At 37.4% G+C, this 18,289-nt stretch overlaps 1 protein-coding gene across 2 annotated transcripts in view; it reads left to right on the top strand.

Annotated features, from left to right (window-relative positions):
- VPS8 (VPS8 subunit of CORVET complex) overlaps positions 1-18,289 on the top strand; it is a 252,301-nt gene that overhangs the window by 13,056 nt on the left and 220,956 nt on the right. For both annotated transcript variants that reach the window (XM_003894741.4, XM_009201234.4), the window contains exons 2-7: positions 547-788; positions 2,192-2,260; positions 8,955-9,085; positions 11,103-11,196; positions 14,486-14,518; positions 15,467-15,521. In XM_003894741.4, the coding sequence (XP_003894790.3) occupies positions 636-788; positions 2,192-2,260; positions 8,955-9,085; positions 11,103-11,196; positions 14,486-14,518; positions 15,467-15,521 (535 nt within the window). In that variant the 5' untranslated portion in view covers positions 547-635. The remainder of the gene's footprint in view (positions 1-546; positions 789-2,191; positions 2,261-8,954; positions 9,086-11,102; positions 11,197-14,485; positions 14,519-15,466; positions 15,522-18,289) is intronic.

The following is an 18,289-nucleotide window of genomic DNA, read 5'->3' as shown; positions in this document are numbered from 1 at the left end:
GGTCATTGTTGTTTCCTTTAATAGATCTCAACCCCTAGGTTTGCTTGTGTTGTATTAAATAGCTAGTTGTTCATCCCTGGTGTTTCTGCTAAACTCCCAGAGACATCTGTGGCCCTGTGCAGAGGCCAACAACAAAACTGGTTTATATGCTTATTTCCAGGGGAACTGGAGCACTACCCTGGGGTTTGGAATGTAAGGAAGGCATTAATTGCAGCTTTTGGCACCGATTTACCCTTATGCTGTTAGGTAAATAAATCTAGTTGGTACCAGGTCTAGTGGCTGAACCTGTTAAGTTATCACTATCACCAGTTTCATGACTTTGGGTGGCGGGCCACTTCCCAAAGTCCTTGAGCCCAAGTTAGGTGTTCCTCCTTTATGCTGTCATTGAAGCCCTCTCCCAATAATATACCCTGTACCCTGCTGTTAATTTCAGTTTGCCTGCAATCAGATGATTAGGTGAAATCTGACCAAGTAAATCTTTGGAATGTCTAATTGACAAGGAGGAAATCTAAATTACACTTTTTTTTTTTTTCTTTTTTTCAAAAGAGATAATCATTCAGGTCTTTGTGAGCTAAGGCCAAACAAACAAAAGAACATTTGCTTTGATGGACTGAATACTGTTATTAGAAGTAAATATGGAAAATGAACCAGACCATGAAAATGTGGAACAGAGCCTCTGTGCCAAGACGAGCGAAGACGAGCTGAATAAGTCCTTCAATCTAGAAGCTTCACTTTCAAAATTCTCTTACATAGATCTGGACAAGGAACTGGAGTTCAAAAATGATCTGGTAAAAATTTCAACTTTTGTCAAGTGATAATGTTTAACCAGTGTTGGTTAGAGTATGCTTTGTGACCCAGAGGCTCTAAGTCTGTCGTTTTTGCATGGGTTAATAGGAGTCTGTGTATAATTTTTTTGTTTGTTTGTTTTTTGCTTTTTTTTTTGTTTTTTTGGATACAGGGTCTCACTCTGTTGTCCAGGTTGGAGTACAGTGGTGCAGACATGGCTCACTGAAGCTTCAACCTCCTGGGCTCAAGTGATCCTCCCGCCTCAGCCTCCCAAGTAGCTGGGACCACAGGTGTGTGCCACCACGCCCACCTAACTTTTAATTTTTTTGTAGAGAGGGTCTCGCCATGTTGCCCAGGCTTGTCTCAAACTCCTGGACTCAAGCACTTCTCCCTTCTTGACCTCGCATGTGTGTAGTTTTATGAGATGACATTACTCTTCATTTGTATAGTCCATTACAGTTTATGAAACAATTTGATTCATGTTGTCATTTGAGCTTCACAACTCTCACAACACTCTGATAATCCATTGTATAGATGAAGACACTGGCATGCAGCTATGTAAATGACTTCTTAAAGTCACAGAGCCAGTGGTAGTTTCCTTATCTTGCACAGCATTTTTTTCTCCTTTTGATTTAATATTATGTTAATGGGTTTCTGTGAGTATGAGGATATTTAATGACAAGTTGCTTGACCTAATTATCTCTCACCATAATTTATGAAATAACTAAGAAATATGATGTCAGACTTTTGCTTATTGCTTATGACTTATGTCTAAACTTAGAAAATTAGGGGTTTTCTTAGATGTTGTTTTGTCATGTTTAAGAAAGCAGATGCAGAAGTCTTTCAACAGAAGTTGTCTGGAAAGTAGGCTGGGCGTAGTGGCTGATGCCTGTAATTCCAGCACTTTGTGAGGCCGAGATGGGCGGATCACTTAAGGTCAAGGGTTCAAGACCAGCCTGGCCTTATGGTGAAACCCCACCTCTACTAAAAATACAAAAAAATTAGCCGGGTGTAGTGGCGTGTGCCTGTAATCCCAGCTCCTCAGGAGGCTGAGGCAGGAGAATTGCTTGAACCTGGGAGGCGGAGGTTGCAGTGAGCTGAGATCGTACCATTGCACTCCCCTGGGCATCACAGCGAGACTCTGTCTCAAGAAAAAAAGCGTTCTGGAAAGGGCTGTCAGGATAGTGCAGTTAGTACATATATGTCCTTGATAGTAACTGAATGTGTAGATAGGAAAGGAAATCACTCTGTAGTCTTGACTTGATTATTACTATGGATTTTTGAGTTGATCATTGTGGTGGTAAGTTTGTCTTTTAATTGATGGTGATTTTAATAAACTGAAACCCCTCACAGTTATAAGGGGAAAGGCATCATTTTGTGAGCATTATTTTTTTTCTTTGTTTAGATTGATGACAAGGAGTTTGATATTCCTCAAGTTGATACTCCTCCAACACTGGAAAGCATACTAAATGAGGTAAGTGAATATTAATGATTACTGTCATTTTGTGGCATTAATCTTAATACTTTTTGGATTAGTTATAAATGCACCTAGATGCACACTATCCAGTAGGGTAGCCACTAGTCATGTGTGTCAGTTTAAAATTTAAATTAATTATAATCAAATACAAATTTAATTCCTTGGCTGTACAAGGCACATTTCAAGTGCTCAATAGCCACGTGTGGCTAGCGGCTACTATGTGGCTAGGGGACAGCATAGATAAAGAGTATTTCCATCATCACAGGAAGTTCTCTTGGATAGCAGTAGTCTAGATTGTGAACTTCTCAAGGGCATAAACCATCTCTTGTTCATCTTTAGTCTCTGTGCTCAGAACAATGCCTAATACTTGGCAGACTTTAAAATATATTTTATTAAGTGAATTGAGATGCAAAATTTATGTCACTTTTGAGGTTTGTATTATGTGTTGCTAATGGTTAAGTTTTCTCTACCACTGATATTCAAATAGCTTGTCCTCTGACACTAAAGAACATCTTGCAACCTTATAATAAGCTTCATCACTCTTCTGCATGAAGAAAACTAATCTTTTATAGTTTATCTTATGAATGCCATTTCTATTGAAAAGTTTTTCAGAGTTTTGAAATGATGTTATTCTTTTCTGAATTGGGAAATGAAAGGCTTTCTAAAGGGGCTCTGTGAGAGTCCATGGTTGGTGAAGCACGCCTGTTTTATGTACCCTGCATCTGCTGACAACCCTTCAGCTCAGTCTTCTTCATCTTTTAAAACCTTGCTTGGGACTTCCCTTGGAGGTTTTAGCTTCTAATTTGAGAAAGACCTTGCAATGTATAAATCTATTTCAAATCCGCAGTTATGTTTTCCAAAAGATAAGGACCCAAAAGTTCCCCGACGAAAATGCCCACGTATACCAAAGCTCTGAGTGAGTTGGGCCTCTGTCTATCCTATTAGGGTTATAGGCAACACTTTATAGGATACAAACTACTTTCTCTGTCAATTGTGTCTTTTATTTTTCTCATATGGCTTTTATTTCTATTTTTTATATCAGTTTGATGTTGCTGTTACTTTGAATGTATTTTAACTTTGAATGTGTTTTAACTTCAGAAGTGTTCTATATGTTCTGTGTGAAGACTTAGGCATTTTTAGTTTTGACAAAGAAGGCTTTGGTCCATGAAAGAATATTCTGTTACAGTGAAATGTCCTTTATTTACTTTCTAATATAGAGGAAATCTTTCATTTAGAGGTGAGAAGATTAATTTTAGTCAGTTTTGTTAAAATGGCCTTAATTGCATCCTCATTTCAATTATCTTATTAAGTGTAAAATAAAAATAATCTTAGAGGACTGTGTATAAGGCCTTGTTTGTACATCATTATATAATATCAGCAAAGAAAATAATGCTCATATGAATGAGCTGTAGTTCCCAATGAAGGAAAACTGTTCTTGCACAATAACTTTCTTATCTATGAGTAACAGTAAGTATAGTCATTAGTGGTTTACTAAGAAGATAACACTGTTATCATCCTCAATAGTAGTTTGAGTGCCTGGTGTATTTGGGTCATGGTGTTAGATGTTGGGGTTATAAAGTGCAATATGACTATCTCTGTGCTTGAGAGGAAAATGAGGCTGGAAAGTGGCCAGACTTTACACCTCCAGGGAACCAGGCAAGTCGTAAGTGGAAGAAAACATAGTTCAAATTGTAGACCATTATGAAGACTATAAGGGGGCTGTGGGGAGTAATAAAGAAAATGACTGAAGAGAAAATGAAAAGGGCCGAAGTAGAAAATGTAGATAAGCCCTTTTCTCAGGATATGTGGATGCATATATTCTATAATGTTCATTAATATCAACCTTAAGGGAGACTGGGAAGAAATGGACATCCAAGTTTTTTTTTGTTTTTTTGTTTTTGTTTCTTTGAGATGGAGTCTTGCTCTGTCACCCAGGCTGGAGTGCAGTCGCACGATCTTGGCTCACCGCAACCTCCATCTCCCAGGCTCAAGCGATTCCAGTGCCTCAGCCTCCCAAGTAGCTAGGATTACAGGCGCCCGCCACCATGCCCAGCTAATTTTTGTATTTTTAGTAGAGACAGGGTTTCACCATCATGTTGGCCAGGCTGGTCTCAAACTCCTGACCTCAAGTGATCTGCCTGCCTCAGCCTCCCAAAGTTCTGGGATTGCAGGCATGAGCCACCATACCTGGCCAATACTTTTTAAAGTAGAAATGTAGAGATACTGAGACATCCTGGATCTCAGAATTTAGGGCATGAAATGATGTTACTAGATATTGCCATCTTTCGAAACTGTGCTTCTTCTGAGATTTTAAATTTTGAAATTCCATTCTCTAACTATCACCTTTTTCACCTATTCCCTTCCATTGAACCTGTGTTTTGGCCTCATTAAGATCAAGTCTTTTGACCCTTTCTAATCTCCCAGTCTCTGATAATAGTCCTGGGTTTACTTCAATCCTGCTATTGGATTGTACAGCCAGAAATTTCTTTTGAACTTTTCATTGAAGTATATCATACATAGAGGAAGGTGCACAAATCATAAGTGTACAGTGTGGTGAATGTTAACAAACTGAACAACCTGTGTAACCAGAATCCAGATAAAGCAACAGAACATTACTAGTACCCCAGAAGCTCATCTTGTGTCCTTTTAGTTCCCAAACCCAGAGTAATTACTACTCTAACTTCTACTAGCATTGATTACTTTGCCTGCTTTGAACTTTATATAAATGGAATTATATAGTGTGTAGTCTTCTGTTTCTGACGTCTTTCCCTTAGTATTATGTTTTTAGATTTGTTCACATTGCTGTGTAAAATTCTTTGTGAATATACCTTTATTCATTCTACTATTGATATGTATTTGTGTAGTTTCTAATTTCTGGCTACTATGAAGAGTGTTGCTGTAAATTTTCCTATTCGTGTGTTTTGGCATATACATACTTACACACATTTCTGGGTTTTGTCTGTTTTCATTTTGTTTTTTTTGAGACAGTCTCACTCTGTCACCCAGGCTGGAGTGCAGTGGTATGATCAGGGCTCACTGCAACCTCCTCCTCCTGGGTTCAAGTGATTCTCGTGCCTCAGGCTCCCGAGTAGCTGGGACTACCAGCATGTGCCACCACACGTGGCAAAGTTTTTTGTATTTTTATTAGATACGGGGTTTTGCTATGTTGGCCAGGCTGGTCTTGAACTCCTGACCTCAGGTGATCTGCCTGCCTTGGCCCCCCAAAGTGCTGGGATTACAGGCATGAACCACTGTTCCCAGCTTTATAAACATTTCAGTTGGGCATATACCTAGGGGTGGAATTAGTGGGTCATCAGGTATAGTTATATTCAGCTTTAGTATATATTGGCACAGGTTTTCAAAGTGGTGGTTTGATATACACTTCCAGGAACAGTGTATGAGATTTCTGATTTCTATATCCTTGTAAACTTTTGAATTTTTCTGTCTTTTTCACTTTCATTCTTTTTTTTTTTTTTTTTTTGAGACGGAGTCTCGCTTTGTCACCCAGGCTGGAGTGCAGTGGCGCGAAATCGGCTCACTGCAAGCTCCGCCTCCCGGGTTCACGCCATTCTCCTGCCTCAGCCTCCGAGTAGTTGGGACTACAGGCCGCGCACCACCATGCCCGGCTAATTTTTTGTATTTTTAGTAGAGACCGTGTTAGCCAGGATGGTCTCGATCTCCTGACCTTGTGATCCGCCCGCCTCGGCCTCCCAAAGTGCTGGGATTACAGGCGTGAGCCACCACGCCCGGCTTCACTTTCATTCTTAACAGATGTGTAGTGCTATCACATCATGGTTTTAATTTGAATTTCCCTAAAGACTAATGAAATTGGGTACTTTGACATATGTTTAGATACCTCTTTTGCGAATTGCTTTTTCATATAATTAGCCCACTTCTGTTGTTTTATTTTTTAAGTGATTTATAGGAGTTCTTTATGTATGCTAATACAAGCCCTTTATTTGATATACATATTGCATCTTCTTTCTTTCTGTACATTACCTTTTCACTCTATTAATAGTTTCTTTTGAGGAGCACAAGTTCTTAATATAGTTCAGCTTATTAAAAATTTCCATTTGTGTGCATGTGTGTGTCCTATTTAAGAAAATTTTTCCAATTCCAAGGTTATAATGATGTTACCCTATTTTGTTCTAACATTTTCATTGTTCCTGTCATATGTAGATCTGTAATTCATCTGGAATTATTTTTGGGTGTGATAGTGTGAGCTATGAGCCAGCACCATGTACTAAAAAGAGTATTCTCGTCTGGTGTCACTTTTGTTATAAATCAGGTGGATATATAAATATGTGTGGATCTGAGTCCATTGGTGTGTCCATACTTGCCTCAATCTCACATTCTAGTGATTGAAACTTTGTAATAGGTCTTGGTATCTGGTAGTTCAAAAACTTTCAGCTTTAATGTTATTCAAGATTGCCTTTTTTTTTTTTTTTTTGCATTTTCATGTAAGTTTTAGAATTAGTTTATCAGTACACACACACACACACACACACACAAATCAGCTGAAATTTGAAAGGATTGTGCAGTTTTTTTCACATCAGTTTGGGGATAATTGATACTTTTGCTGTGCAGCAGTAGTTTTAAATTCAGTCTTGACATCTTCACTTCTTTTTTTCCCTTCACTTTTTCTTTCACTTATCTTGTAAGCCTGGCTTAATTCATCTGATTCATTTTCTTTAATTATGTCCCCAGACTTTTTAAGAAAATCAAATAACATTTTGATTGACTCTCTTGTTTAAGATCTTGATGCTGCCATACTTATTTCTGAATTATTTCCTTCCCTTTTCCTACAGCAATTGTTCCAATCTTTACAGCACTCAAGCAACATATTGTCTTATTGCCAATCCTAACCCTGTTCTTAGAAGACGTATGTGTAGAGATATCTGGAAAGCAGTTATAAATTTGGACCTAAACCTTGAGAAATGTTGATGCTAAAGACACAGATTTTGGAGTCATTAGATAACATGGTTCTTAAAGCTATAGATATGGGTGAGCTTACTCAAATAGGAAGTACATGAAGTAGGAAGAGAAGAAGAGAGCTTAGAGTATAATCCTGAGGGACAGTCGTATTTAAAGGTTGGGCTGAGAAGAAGCTAGCATGTGACTAATAGGAGGACACATAAATTAGCGGAGAACCAGGAAGGAGAGATGTACCAAAAACCAAAGGAAAAGAAAATTTCAAGATGTAGGGAATGAGCCAGGCGTGGTGGCATGCACCTGTAGTTTCAGCTACTTGGAGGCTGGAGTGGAGGATTGCTTGAGTCCAGGAATTTGAGGCTCCAGTGAACTGTGATTGTGCTGCTGCATACTGGCCTGGGTGACAGGGAATGGTCAACAGGGTTAAATGATGCCTGAAGGACAAGAACACACTAACAGAAAGCAGACCAGTAGATTTGGCTAGTAACATCAGCAAGGTTGGTAGGAGCTTGTAATGAGTGGAGTTGAGGTAGTGAGTAGACATTAATCTCTCAAGCACATTGACTGGAAATGGTAAGGCAGAAGGTAGTGCAGCTGAAAGAGACGGTGAGACATCGTTCTCTGATATTTGTCACCCAGAATCAACTTGTGCAAAGCCAAGTACCTCATCCTGCTTTATCTGCCATTTGTCTGCTTTCTAGTTTCAGTGAGTAGAATCACCCTTTGCCTAGTTGTAGAAGCTGGAAATCTTGTACTCTTCTTTGACTTCTCCCTTACCTCTCCTCCCATCTGTACCCCTACTCAATCCCCCATTTCAATGGTAACCAGAGACGTTTGATTTTTTCTCAGTAATGTGTTTCATCATTCCCTCTGTTGACCTCTTCTGCAGCTTCTTAGGTTGGGATCTCCTGTTTCTCCTTGATAGTGCAATGGCCCTCTTACTGGTCCTTAAAGTCTTCTTGTTTCCCCTCATCTATTCTTCATACTGCCCCACTTATCTTTCTAAAACATGGTTCCCATCATGTCTTTCCACTTCTTAAAAATGTCAGTTGCCTTCCCACTGCCTGCTATATATAGTATACTGAATACTCATTAAATGAGTACTGGTTATGTGTCAGGCATTATACTAGGCACTAGAGGTACAATGATGAACAAGAGAGACATGGGCCCTGCTGCCATCTAGTGTAATGGAATATAAGGCTTTTTATGGTTCGGGTACCAGCTTATCTTTCTAGGGTCATCTCCAGCTTCTGCTTATATCCTCCAGACATTTTGGACTACTACTTTTCCCATGGACAAAATCTGTATTGTGAAATCACTGAGTCTTTCTGCGCTGTTTCCAACCCGAATGCCTTTCTGCTGTCTGCTTGTCATATTTTTTTATAGTAGACTATTTATAGTCAGATGGTGTTTGTTTTCTTCAAATGAGCCATTGGCTGTTAGTTAACTGCTAAATCATCTGTAAAAGCTTGATTTTTAAGAAATATTCTATAGCTAACAGTAATCTGCATAACGGCTTCTGCTTCTTCCTGCTACGAGAAAGAAGTTTTTGGGGTGACTTCTTTGTAGAAAGAAATAGCTATCTAGAATTTAATACTAATAATTCTGTATGGTGCCTTTCTGGTCAATAAGAATGCATGGAATGGAGGTGAAAGGCAGAAATAAGCACTTGTGTGCTCTGGAGAAACCCATTAATACCTGTCTTATTTCATAGAGTATTTGGATTTTGAATGTATTGATTTATCTTCTTCCAATTTAGACTGATGATGAAGATGAGTCTTTTGTTCTTGAGGATCCTACATTGTTAAACATTGATACTATTGATTCTCACTCCTATGATACTTCATCTGTGGCAAGCTCAGATAGTGGTGACAGGACCAACTTAAAGAGGTAGGTATTCATGTAAATCATACTTGCTTACAGTTGAAGTATTTAATTGTTTCAAATGTAAATATTGTACTCTATTGTACTTTTTAAAGTACGATATGGTCTGTTGAAGCCTTGCATAGGAAGTAGAAGGGATATAATATCTTGAAGATTTTGGCACCATTAAGGAAGAAGGTAAAAGGGTAGGTGCTATGACCACTTCGGTAGGAAGCCATAATGATAGCCAGGGACTCCTGGAAGCAGGAGAGCCCTTGGAGGAAGTACAGATTAAACCTGGCACAGTGTCTGTGGTGGAAACATGCAGCTTGGTTCACTACCCTTCTGTTCTGCGCACCCTCCCGCACCTCCCTGTCACCGCATTCTCTAAGATCGGCCTTCCTTCATTCTCTTGGAGTGGGTTCAGAGAATCACAAAGATGATTAAAATTTCAGGAAAAAGACTTCTAAACCTAAATAACTTAAATTTGGGCTGCTTTTCACCTTCCAATTCTTGGAGAGAATATGAAAAGGAAAGAGAAGTGGAGAAATCATAAATACATTATTGAATTCATGTGTAACTTTAATATTGATAAAGTGATCTGTTTTTCTTCTTCAATTTTGCCGGTGTCAGTGCTCTTTTCTTTAGGTTATCTCTTATGGGATAGGGGACGTTGCTGAACAGGACGTTATGTTAACCTGTTCAGCAATGTGTCCTTCAAATAGATAACTTAAATGTTTTTGATGATCTGGTTACTACCTGCTTAAAAGATATGGTGTCATTGGCCAGGCGTGGTCTCTCACGCCTGTAATCCCAGCACTATGGGAGGCTGAGGCAGGCGGATCACGAGGTCAGGAGATCAAGACCATCCTGGCTAGTACGGTGAAACCCTGTCTCTACTAAAAATTCAAAAAATTAGCTGGGCGTTGGGGCAGGTGCTTGTAGTCCCAGCTACTCGACGGGAGGCTGAGATAGGAGAATGGCATGAATCTGGGAGGCAGAGCTTGCAGTGAGCCAAGATCGTGCCACTGCACTCCATCCTGGGTGACAGAGGGAGACTCCATCTCTAAATAAATAAATAAATAAATAAAAAGATATGGTGTCACCTTGTCACCTACAAGATTAAGTCAGAACTCCTCTGCATGGCCTCAGTCTGGGCCATGCTTACTGTTTTGACCTAATCTCTAAGCACTCGTACTTCAGCCCTCCTAGTCCATACCTTTTGTGTGTGTATACCCCAGACACACTGCACACTTTTACATCTTCATATTTCTGCCCATGCTTTTTGCCTGACAAACTCCTAGTCATCCATTAAGGTCACATTAGTCATCTTCTCTTTTCTATAGCTATCCTTAATGTCCCCCAAATAAACAGAATTAAAGTGTTCTTCATTTGCATTTATATGGCACTTAATTCATATTTCTAGTGTAACATTCATTCTCTAGAGTTACTTCTCAGCCTCTCTAAGCTGTGAGATCCTTGACAGTAGTAACTGTGACTTTCTTATTTTTGTATTTCCAGAGCATACTTCTAGTCATACAGAGTAGGTGCTCAGTAATGTTGGGTAAAAGTTTAAAAGTTACTTTTTATATGAGGATGAGTAGAAGGGGGATTTGAGGAAGTGGTTGAAGAATGAGAGGATGGTCATAGGAGGAGCAGCAGCGCAGGAAAGGTGAGCAAGGGTAAGAAGGCAGCAGGGTAATGTAGACTTGCAGGCCGGAGGAGTGCGCTGTAGTCAGCCTTCTGGAGAACATGAGAACCTACTGTCGCATTTCCTAAGGTGGGCATGGAGCAGTTTGAATCGTGAGAAAGGAATGGTGATTTGATTCATTTTCCTGCTTGTGCTTCTTTGAGGTTCAAGGCGGGTTTAATACATTTTAAGGTGGGATTGTTAGATACTTCATACATCTTTTAAAAACAGATCTAACAAATAACATACAATGTTGTCTTCTGCTTTTTGTGCGTGTGTGTTTTCTTTCAAAGCTTTGGGACCTCGCCTTTTCACTTTTTTTGTCTGTTTTTAAATGTTTTTCTTTATTTTTAGGAAGAAGAAATTACCTGATTCTTTTTCACTCCATGGATCAGTTATGCGCCATTCACTTTTGAAGGGAATTTCTGCCCAGATAGTGTCTGCAGCTGTAAGTATTTTGTTTTTTTCCCTCAACTTTGTAACCTGCAATGGCATAATAAAGTAGGAATGAGCATAAAACAAAATACAGCACTTCTCTTGGCCCGAGGCTTAAGAAAAATAGAATCTGGCTTTCATGGTTTTTGTGTGACATGGCTACACGTCTTGACATAGAAATTAGTGCAGCCATGAAAATAAAGTTCTGCTCAGAGTCTAGGCTGTGCCTAAATGAAATATGGCAGCAAGCCGAAAATAAATACTATCTGTCTTTTCTTTAAATTCCTTTTCAGTTTAGTTGCCATCTTGTGTATTTGTTGAGATTCTGTGCTTGTTTTTTTTTTTTTTTTTTTTTTTTTTTTACTCTTTTCATATGGGGGAAATGATTGATCAGAATCTTTTACAACTTGAATGATTTTTTTATAATTCACAAAAGTATTTTCATGCCCCTTATTTCTTTTATTCTTGCAACTTGGAAAGTAGGTAAAGCTGTTTTCTATTTTACAAATGAGAAGATAGGCCCAGAAAGGTGATAGTAACTTGTCTTAGATCATTCTGTTAGGAGGTAGCAAGGCATTTATTCAAAACTGGGGTTTCTGGCTTCAAGTGTAGTGCCTCTGTTGTGAACTGGAGGTGGCACTGGTGAATGTGGCGAATGTGTGAAATGGCTGGAACAGAATATTTGTGGCCTTTTTTGAAAATTATGTAGAGCACTGGGTTAACGTAAACAGTATTTAACGGTCCATAGATGGCAGACTTTTCGTTTGACACTATCAGACTTTTCTTTTGACCTCACAGCCGGTAGTTTTATGTAGTCTTTCAGTTTTGGTTTTCTGAATACAATGTATAGATTCTATATATAATGATAATGACAGATTTATACTCCAGGAAGTTTGATGTGTTTTTATGTTCTTTTTGGGGCATTTAATCGGCATTTTGCATATCCAAGTTGGACAAGAAATAAAAGTTTGGATTTTTCACGAGGGTGAGAGATTGATACAGAATTACAAGATACCACAATTGCATTTCAATTTTCAGGTTTATCAGAAAAAGCCCTTAGTGCAAATACCAAAAAAAAAAAAAGTATTTACTATTACAATTGGTGTATCCTGACCTAGCTCATATATCATGAAGTAAATTTAAATAGAGAGATGCTCAACAAGCAATGGAGGAAACCTGGGCAATTGTTTTTCCTCTTTTAGGTGGAGAGTAACTCATATTTGCTAGAATGGGAACCACCTGTTGAGGATTACATTTCCATGACGTTTTCTGAATTTAATCCTTATGTAGGTGATGAAATTCATTCCTTTCAAAATCAAGATGAACCAGAACAGTCATTTGACCCACCTGTGCAGTTTTAAAAATATTTTGAATATTGGAGACTGAGCTAAAACTCAGACTCTGAACAATGATTAGATAAATCTGTTATTTAAAAGGGTTTCTCCTTCCCCTTGAAGAGGAGGGGAAATTCTAATAAATCCCAGAGTGTTTGCATTCTGTTTTTATTTCATTGCTATGGCTGAGCTCCTTTGGTATGTTAAAATGAAAACTGCCTTTCCTGTGACAGTCATCATACGGTGCCTTCCTATTTTTGGATTACCAGCTCAATTTAAATTGCATGCTTTCCTGTGATGGTTGGTTTATTAACATGTAAAGCTAGTTATATTTTTGGATATTTCTTCCTGAATAATTGCTCAATAGTGCCTTCAGCCATGTGGTTAGTGATGTTATTAGGGCTGCTTTGGGCCTTGATCACAGTTTTGGGGTTCATGCATGGAAAACACTTAGGAGAGATGAAATTTTTGCAGTTGTGAAGCTCGTTTTTTAATTTGGGATCCTTTTCAAAGTCGTATGACATGTGACCATACTTTAAAATAATTCAAAGTAACTTTTTTTTTTTTTAAGGGTCTTTATTATTTTTACGATCAACTTTAAAATACTAGAGATAGCTTATTGTAGTGTTTTTTTCAAAATGCGTCCGCTGTATAACAATCTCCTAGGATACTGATTAAATTGCAGATTCCTGGGGCTCACCCCAGACCTACAGAATCCCAGGCATACAGGCATCCCAGGTGATTCTCATGCATTTTAGCTTTTGAGACCCACTACCCTTAGATATTGCAACACCAGTACTAAAATTCTGTAATCTCTACAATGCTTCCAAATATCTGTGTTTTTTTAGCTTTTGAAGTCAGGCGACTTCTGATTTCATTATTCAGGCTCTATTTTGAATGTAGAATAGGCCTTCGAATAACATCATTTTGTTCAATGTCGTTTTGTTATAATGTTAATGAAGAAAAAACAATTGGTTTAAGTTGTTTTGCTTAAAGTCACAGTTTTCAAGAACTTACTGACAACATTAAGTGAGGTCTTACTAGAGTTTATGACCTTTATCTGCTGTCCCATTTCTCTTTTTCCCTGTCTAGATGCAAATTAATCATTTATCAACTATGTATTACATGCTTCTTAATTGTCGAGCATTATGTTAGGCATGTTTGACACACAGATATATATATACACTCAAAGTTGGATAGATGCTGCTATATGCAAGCTCTTTGCTACTACAGTACTGTATCACTACAAACTCTTAGGGTTATTTAAAGCTATGTAAGCATAGAATTGATACTCTTCCATATTTATCTGATTCTTCACATTTAATTTGATCCTCAGGACAGCTCATTGAGGTAAATAGGACAGTATTTGCTATTTCTTTGAACAGATGAGGAGACTAATATTCAGAAAAGTTAGGTGACTTTTTGAATGCCATGTAGTTGCTGGTAGGGAGGTGGGACTAGCACTTCTTTATGTTTTAATTTCTTATGCTTGAGAACTGACTTAATATACCCTGTTGGGGTTTATTTAGAGGTTATTGGGTAATTGCTAGATAGGAAAGTCCTACTTAGTAGTAGAAACATCTTTAGCATGTTTACTTTTCTCAAATCTTTATGTACTCCTACTGTTTTGACCCCATAGTACTTACAGTTTATTCAAGTACAGAAAATGGAACATCTTTCCTCTTTTTCCTTTGCATTTCCGTTATAATCAGTACCCTCCCTGAGGCATCTTACTTCGTAAAGGCACTTATATACTTAGTAAAATAAAGCAATCCTCTTTCATGCCCTTTGTATTTTGTTGGTATATATAGCTTTTGTGATTTCTCTTAGATGGGGGCAAAAATTAAAGGTTCCACCTCTAATCTAAATTGATTTGGACCAAAGTGTATGTAAAGCAAGAGCCTTATACCATTTTCTGTTTTAAAAGTGAGAATATTTTTCAAATACTTTCTTTAAAATTTCATTTAGGACAAAGTAGATGCTGGCTTGCCTACAGCAATTGTAAGTATACTTGAACTTTTTAAAGGTAAGCTTTTTATTTGATTGGGTTTTCTTAGATTTATTATTACATGGTTCAAAATATTACATAAGTTATTATGGTAATACATTCGTAAGTCATTTTACTACCAGTAATCAGGCTTAACGTTTGTCCATGTTGGGTGCTTTCTTTTTTCCTAATTTTTTACTTTTTAGGGTTTTGTTTGAGAAGCAGATAATGGAGTAATACTAGCCTTCTCCAGGTTTATTTGTTTGTGGTACCACCCTGCCCAAGTAAATTTACTTCTTCTGTGATTTGGCTCCCCTTCCATAAGGAGTGGAAAGCATCATTTGATAGGATGACTTTGTGGTAAATAGCACATTTAACAGCTCTGGATTCCGTTGCCAGGCTTGCCAAATAGAACTCTGCTGCAGTATTGTAGAGAACTAGGGGATATTGAAAACATACTGGTTCTCTCTCTTCTTGTCTTCCTCCAGTGCCTTTTTAGCTTTCCTTTTAGTCAGTCTTTGGTAAGGAAGTGGGTGAGTTTTCAACACTTTGGATGCCTTTAGGCTCCTGTGGATAAACTAGAGAATTGTGTTCTCATCTCTTCCCCAGGCCTTGTAGGAAGCTCTTGGTTGGGTAGCATAAGTGCCTCTTACTTTGCCTGGACCCCTGATTTTTTATTTGAAAGTTGCTTTAGAGGAAGCTAAGTGGCATGTTATTGCCTATAATGTTGAACATATGATATTTTGATAGTGTTACTCCTAGAGTAAATTTAGAGGGATTCTCAGAAATAAAATGTCCTGAGTTTCATTTCCCGTTTTGCCTCCTGGATGAAATTCTTCTTATTTACAATAGTTTGTATGTCATCTGGTGCCTAGAGGAAGGAAGGCCAACAAATTCAACTCTGATTATTTTAAGATTCTTAATGTAGTATCTTAAAATGTAATCTTCCCTTTTGTTTTCAGGCAGTGTCCAGTCTGATAGCAGTGGGTACATCTCATGGATTGGCTTTAATATTTGGTAAATTTTTTAAGTGCTTTCCTGCTTTTAAATATTGTCCTTTTGGGTTTTGTAATGTCCTTTAATCACAGTTTATATAGTGTACTTGATTTTCTTGAACAAAACCAGAAAAACTTGAAAAGTAGCAGTCAATATTTTTATAGCTAAAAATTATTTGACTCACAGCTTTGTTTTGCTGCTTATTGCAAGTTTGTTTTCTTCTTCATGAATTTATAAACTGTCATATCTATTGATCTCTCTGCAAACCTAGACACAAAGAATAAAGTTGAGGGGAACCTTGGGTTATCATCTTGTCTGCCTCCGGTTGTTGGTGGTGGGAATTTTTGATTCTGAATCACGTTCCCGTAATGGGTATTCTAAAAGATCTTCCGGAAAACAGGCTTTCTCAGTAATTTTCAGGAGCTCTCACTGACAATAAGCTTTTTTTTAAATTTCCAATGTAAATTGCTCTAAACCGAAATTTTTTTGGCCTGTAATCACATTGCTTTCTTGTTTGAAAGAGAACTAGTTTTATTTGTATAGTAGAAGATAGTTGTATTTTCTCATTTTTTTCTACCTGAGACTAAATGACTATAGTTTCATTAAACCTTCTTTGTTTTTGAATTCAATGTATGAATAGAATATTTTGTTCTTTTTAAATTAAAAAACTATTAGATTTTTGTGGCCGGGCACGGTGGCTCATGCCTGTAATTCTAGCACTTTGGGAGGCTGAGGCAGGTGGATCATCTGAGGTCAGGAGTTCGAGACCAGCCTGGCCAACATGGTGAAACCCTGTGTCTACTGAAAAAAATTAACTGGGTGTGGTGGCGGATGCCTGTAATCCCAGCTACTTGGGAGGCTGAGGCAGGAGAGTCGCATGAACCCAGGAGGCTGAGGTTGCAGTGAGCCGAGATTGTGCCACTGCGCTCCAGCCTGGGCAACAGAGTGAGACTCCGTCTCAAAATAAATAAATAAATAAAAAATAAAAAACTGTTAGTTTTTTTGAGGGGTCATTTTTAGTGTTCTCTTCTGGATATTAAGTTGTTTCATCTCCCTTAAATGAAAGACTTGATGACACTGTATTTAGTAAGGAATCTACAGACTATTTTATATGGATTACCTGAGAATTCTTAATAGCAGAACCACAATTTGACTTCTGTGGGGCCTTGCATCTTTATTTACCGTATAAGTGGATAACTAGTTATTTTCTGTTGGTTTTGAATGATTTGACTTACTATTATGAATTTTGTATTATGACAAAAGCTTTTTAAAATGTAATTGTAAAACCTAGTCTTTTCAAAGGTAATTGAGTTAAATAATAGAGTTTTATTAATTGGGGACCAGAAGAGTAGAAACAAAATTATAATTCCCTTAAAGGAATTTAGAATTGGTTGAAAAAGACTTAAAACTTAGATAGTTGATATATATTCATAGTAGAAAATATAGAAAATATAGATGAGCAAAAAGTTGAAGATATACCAAATCCTGCCATCCAGGAATAATCCCTAACATTTTTTGTATGTAACCTTTTAGTCTTTTTTTTCTGTACTTGTATATATGTATCTATACATCCTCAAATGGGATCATGTTAATTTGTAAACTGCTTTTCATGATAATGAATATCTTTCCATGAAGTTATGTATTTTGTCTGTACATTTTTAATGGCTACATAGTATTCTATTAAATGGATTCTTCCTAATTTACTTAATCATTTCCTACTATAAGACATTTAAGTTGTTTGTAAACATATAGTACTGTGATGAACATCTTTGTTACTACATTTCTGTGTCCATGATTACTTTTTTAGGACAGATATTCCTAAAAGTGGAATTGCTTGGATTAGGAGATGAACATTAAGAATTTTGATATGTATTATCTAATGGCCCTCTAGAAAAGTTCTATCAGCCTTCTCTCCTATCAGGTGTTCAGAATGGTGGTCTTCCTGTGGGGCATAATTAATGTTAGATAAATAGAATTTTGGGAAAGAATCTTAGGTCGTTTAGTTCAGTCCCCTTATTTTACTTCTGAGGCTATTGAGGACCAGAGAGGTTAAGTGACATGCACAGAGCCAAGTTCAGCCAAGTTCATTGAGGAATGCTGAATCCTATATAAGTGTATTTCCACTATTCTAAGCAATTCTGCTATCCTGAGAGAAAAGGAGGCCAATTCTAAGATAAGAAGAAAAGAATAAAAGAACTAAGGTGAAGGAGAATAGATTATAATGCATATATTTGTCAGCAAATTGCATGTTAATTTTTGTTCCCACTTACCAGTACTCATTTCTCACCTCTATCTGCTTTAACATCCCTTTCTTGTCAATGTTATAAGAATATGTGACTGCTTATAATCAAACTCAAGTATAGCTTACTGCAAACAAAATGAATACAAACAAAAACTAACAGAGGAAAAGACAACATTGTCTTTTGATACTGTCTTTAATTTCCTTGGGCCTGGTTCCTGATTTTTTTTTTTTTTTTTTTTAAAGACCCAGCAGCTTTCCTGTAGATATGAGAAAATAATAATCTTTCATTACAGTCTCATGGAAAAGAAAGTATGTCAAAGTGAACATTTTGAGAAAGAATCATAATATGCTGGTTGTGCTTTGGGTATTAATAGTGTGGCTAATAAATTTTACTCATTACTGTTTATAGGAATCAGATGTTTGGACAATGTGTTTTAACAAATAGATTAAAATATGCTTGAAAGCCTGGGAACAAATGGCAGAGTAATAATACTATAAAGTGTCTAGAGGCCTGGGTTAGATCTCATCTCTGTTAAACATCTGTGTT

The sequence above is a fragment of the Papio anubis genome, chromosome 2, assembly GCF_008728515.1.
Source record: "Papio anubis isolate 15944 chromosome 2, Panubis1.0, whole genome shotgun sequence".
Taxonomy (NCBI): Eukaryota; Metazoa; Chordata; class Mammalia; order Primates; family Cercopithecidae; genus Papio; species Papio anubis.
The sequence above is the reverse complement of the archived record's forward strand: the minus strand, read 5'-3'. Positions and strand labels throughout refer to the sequence as shown.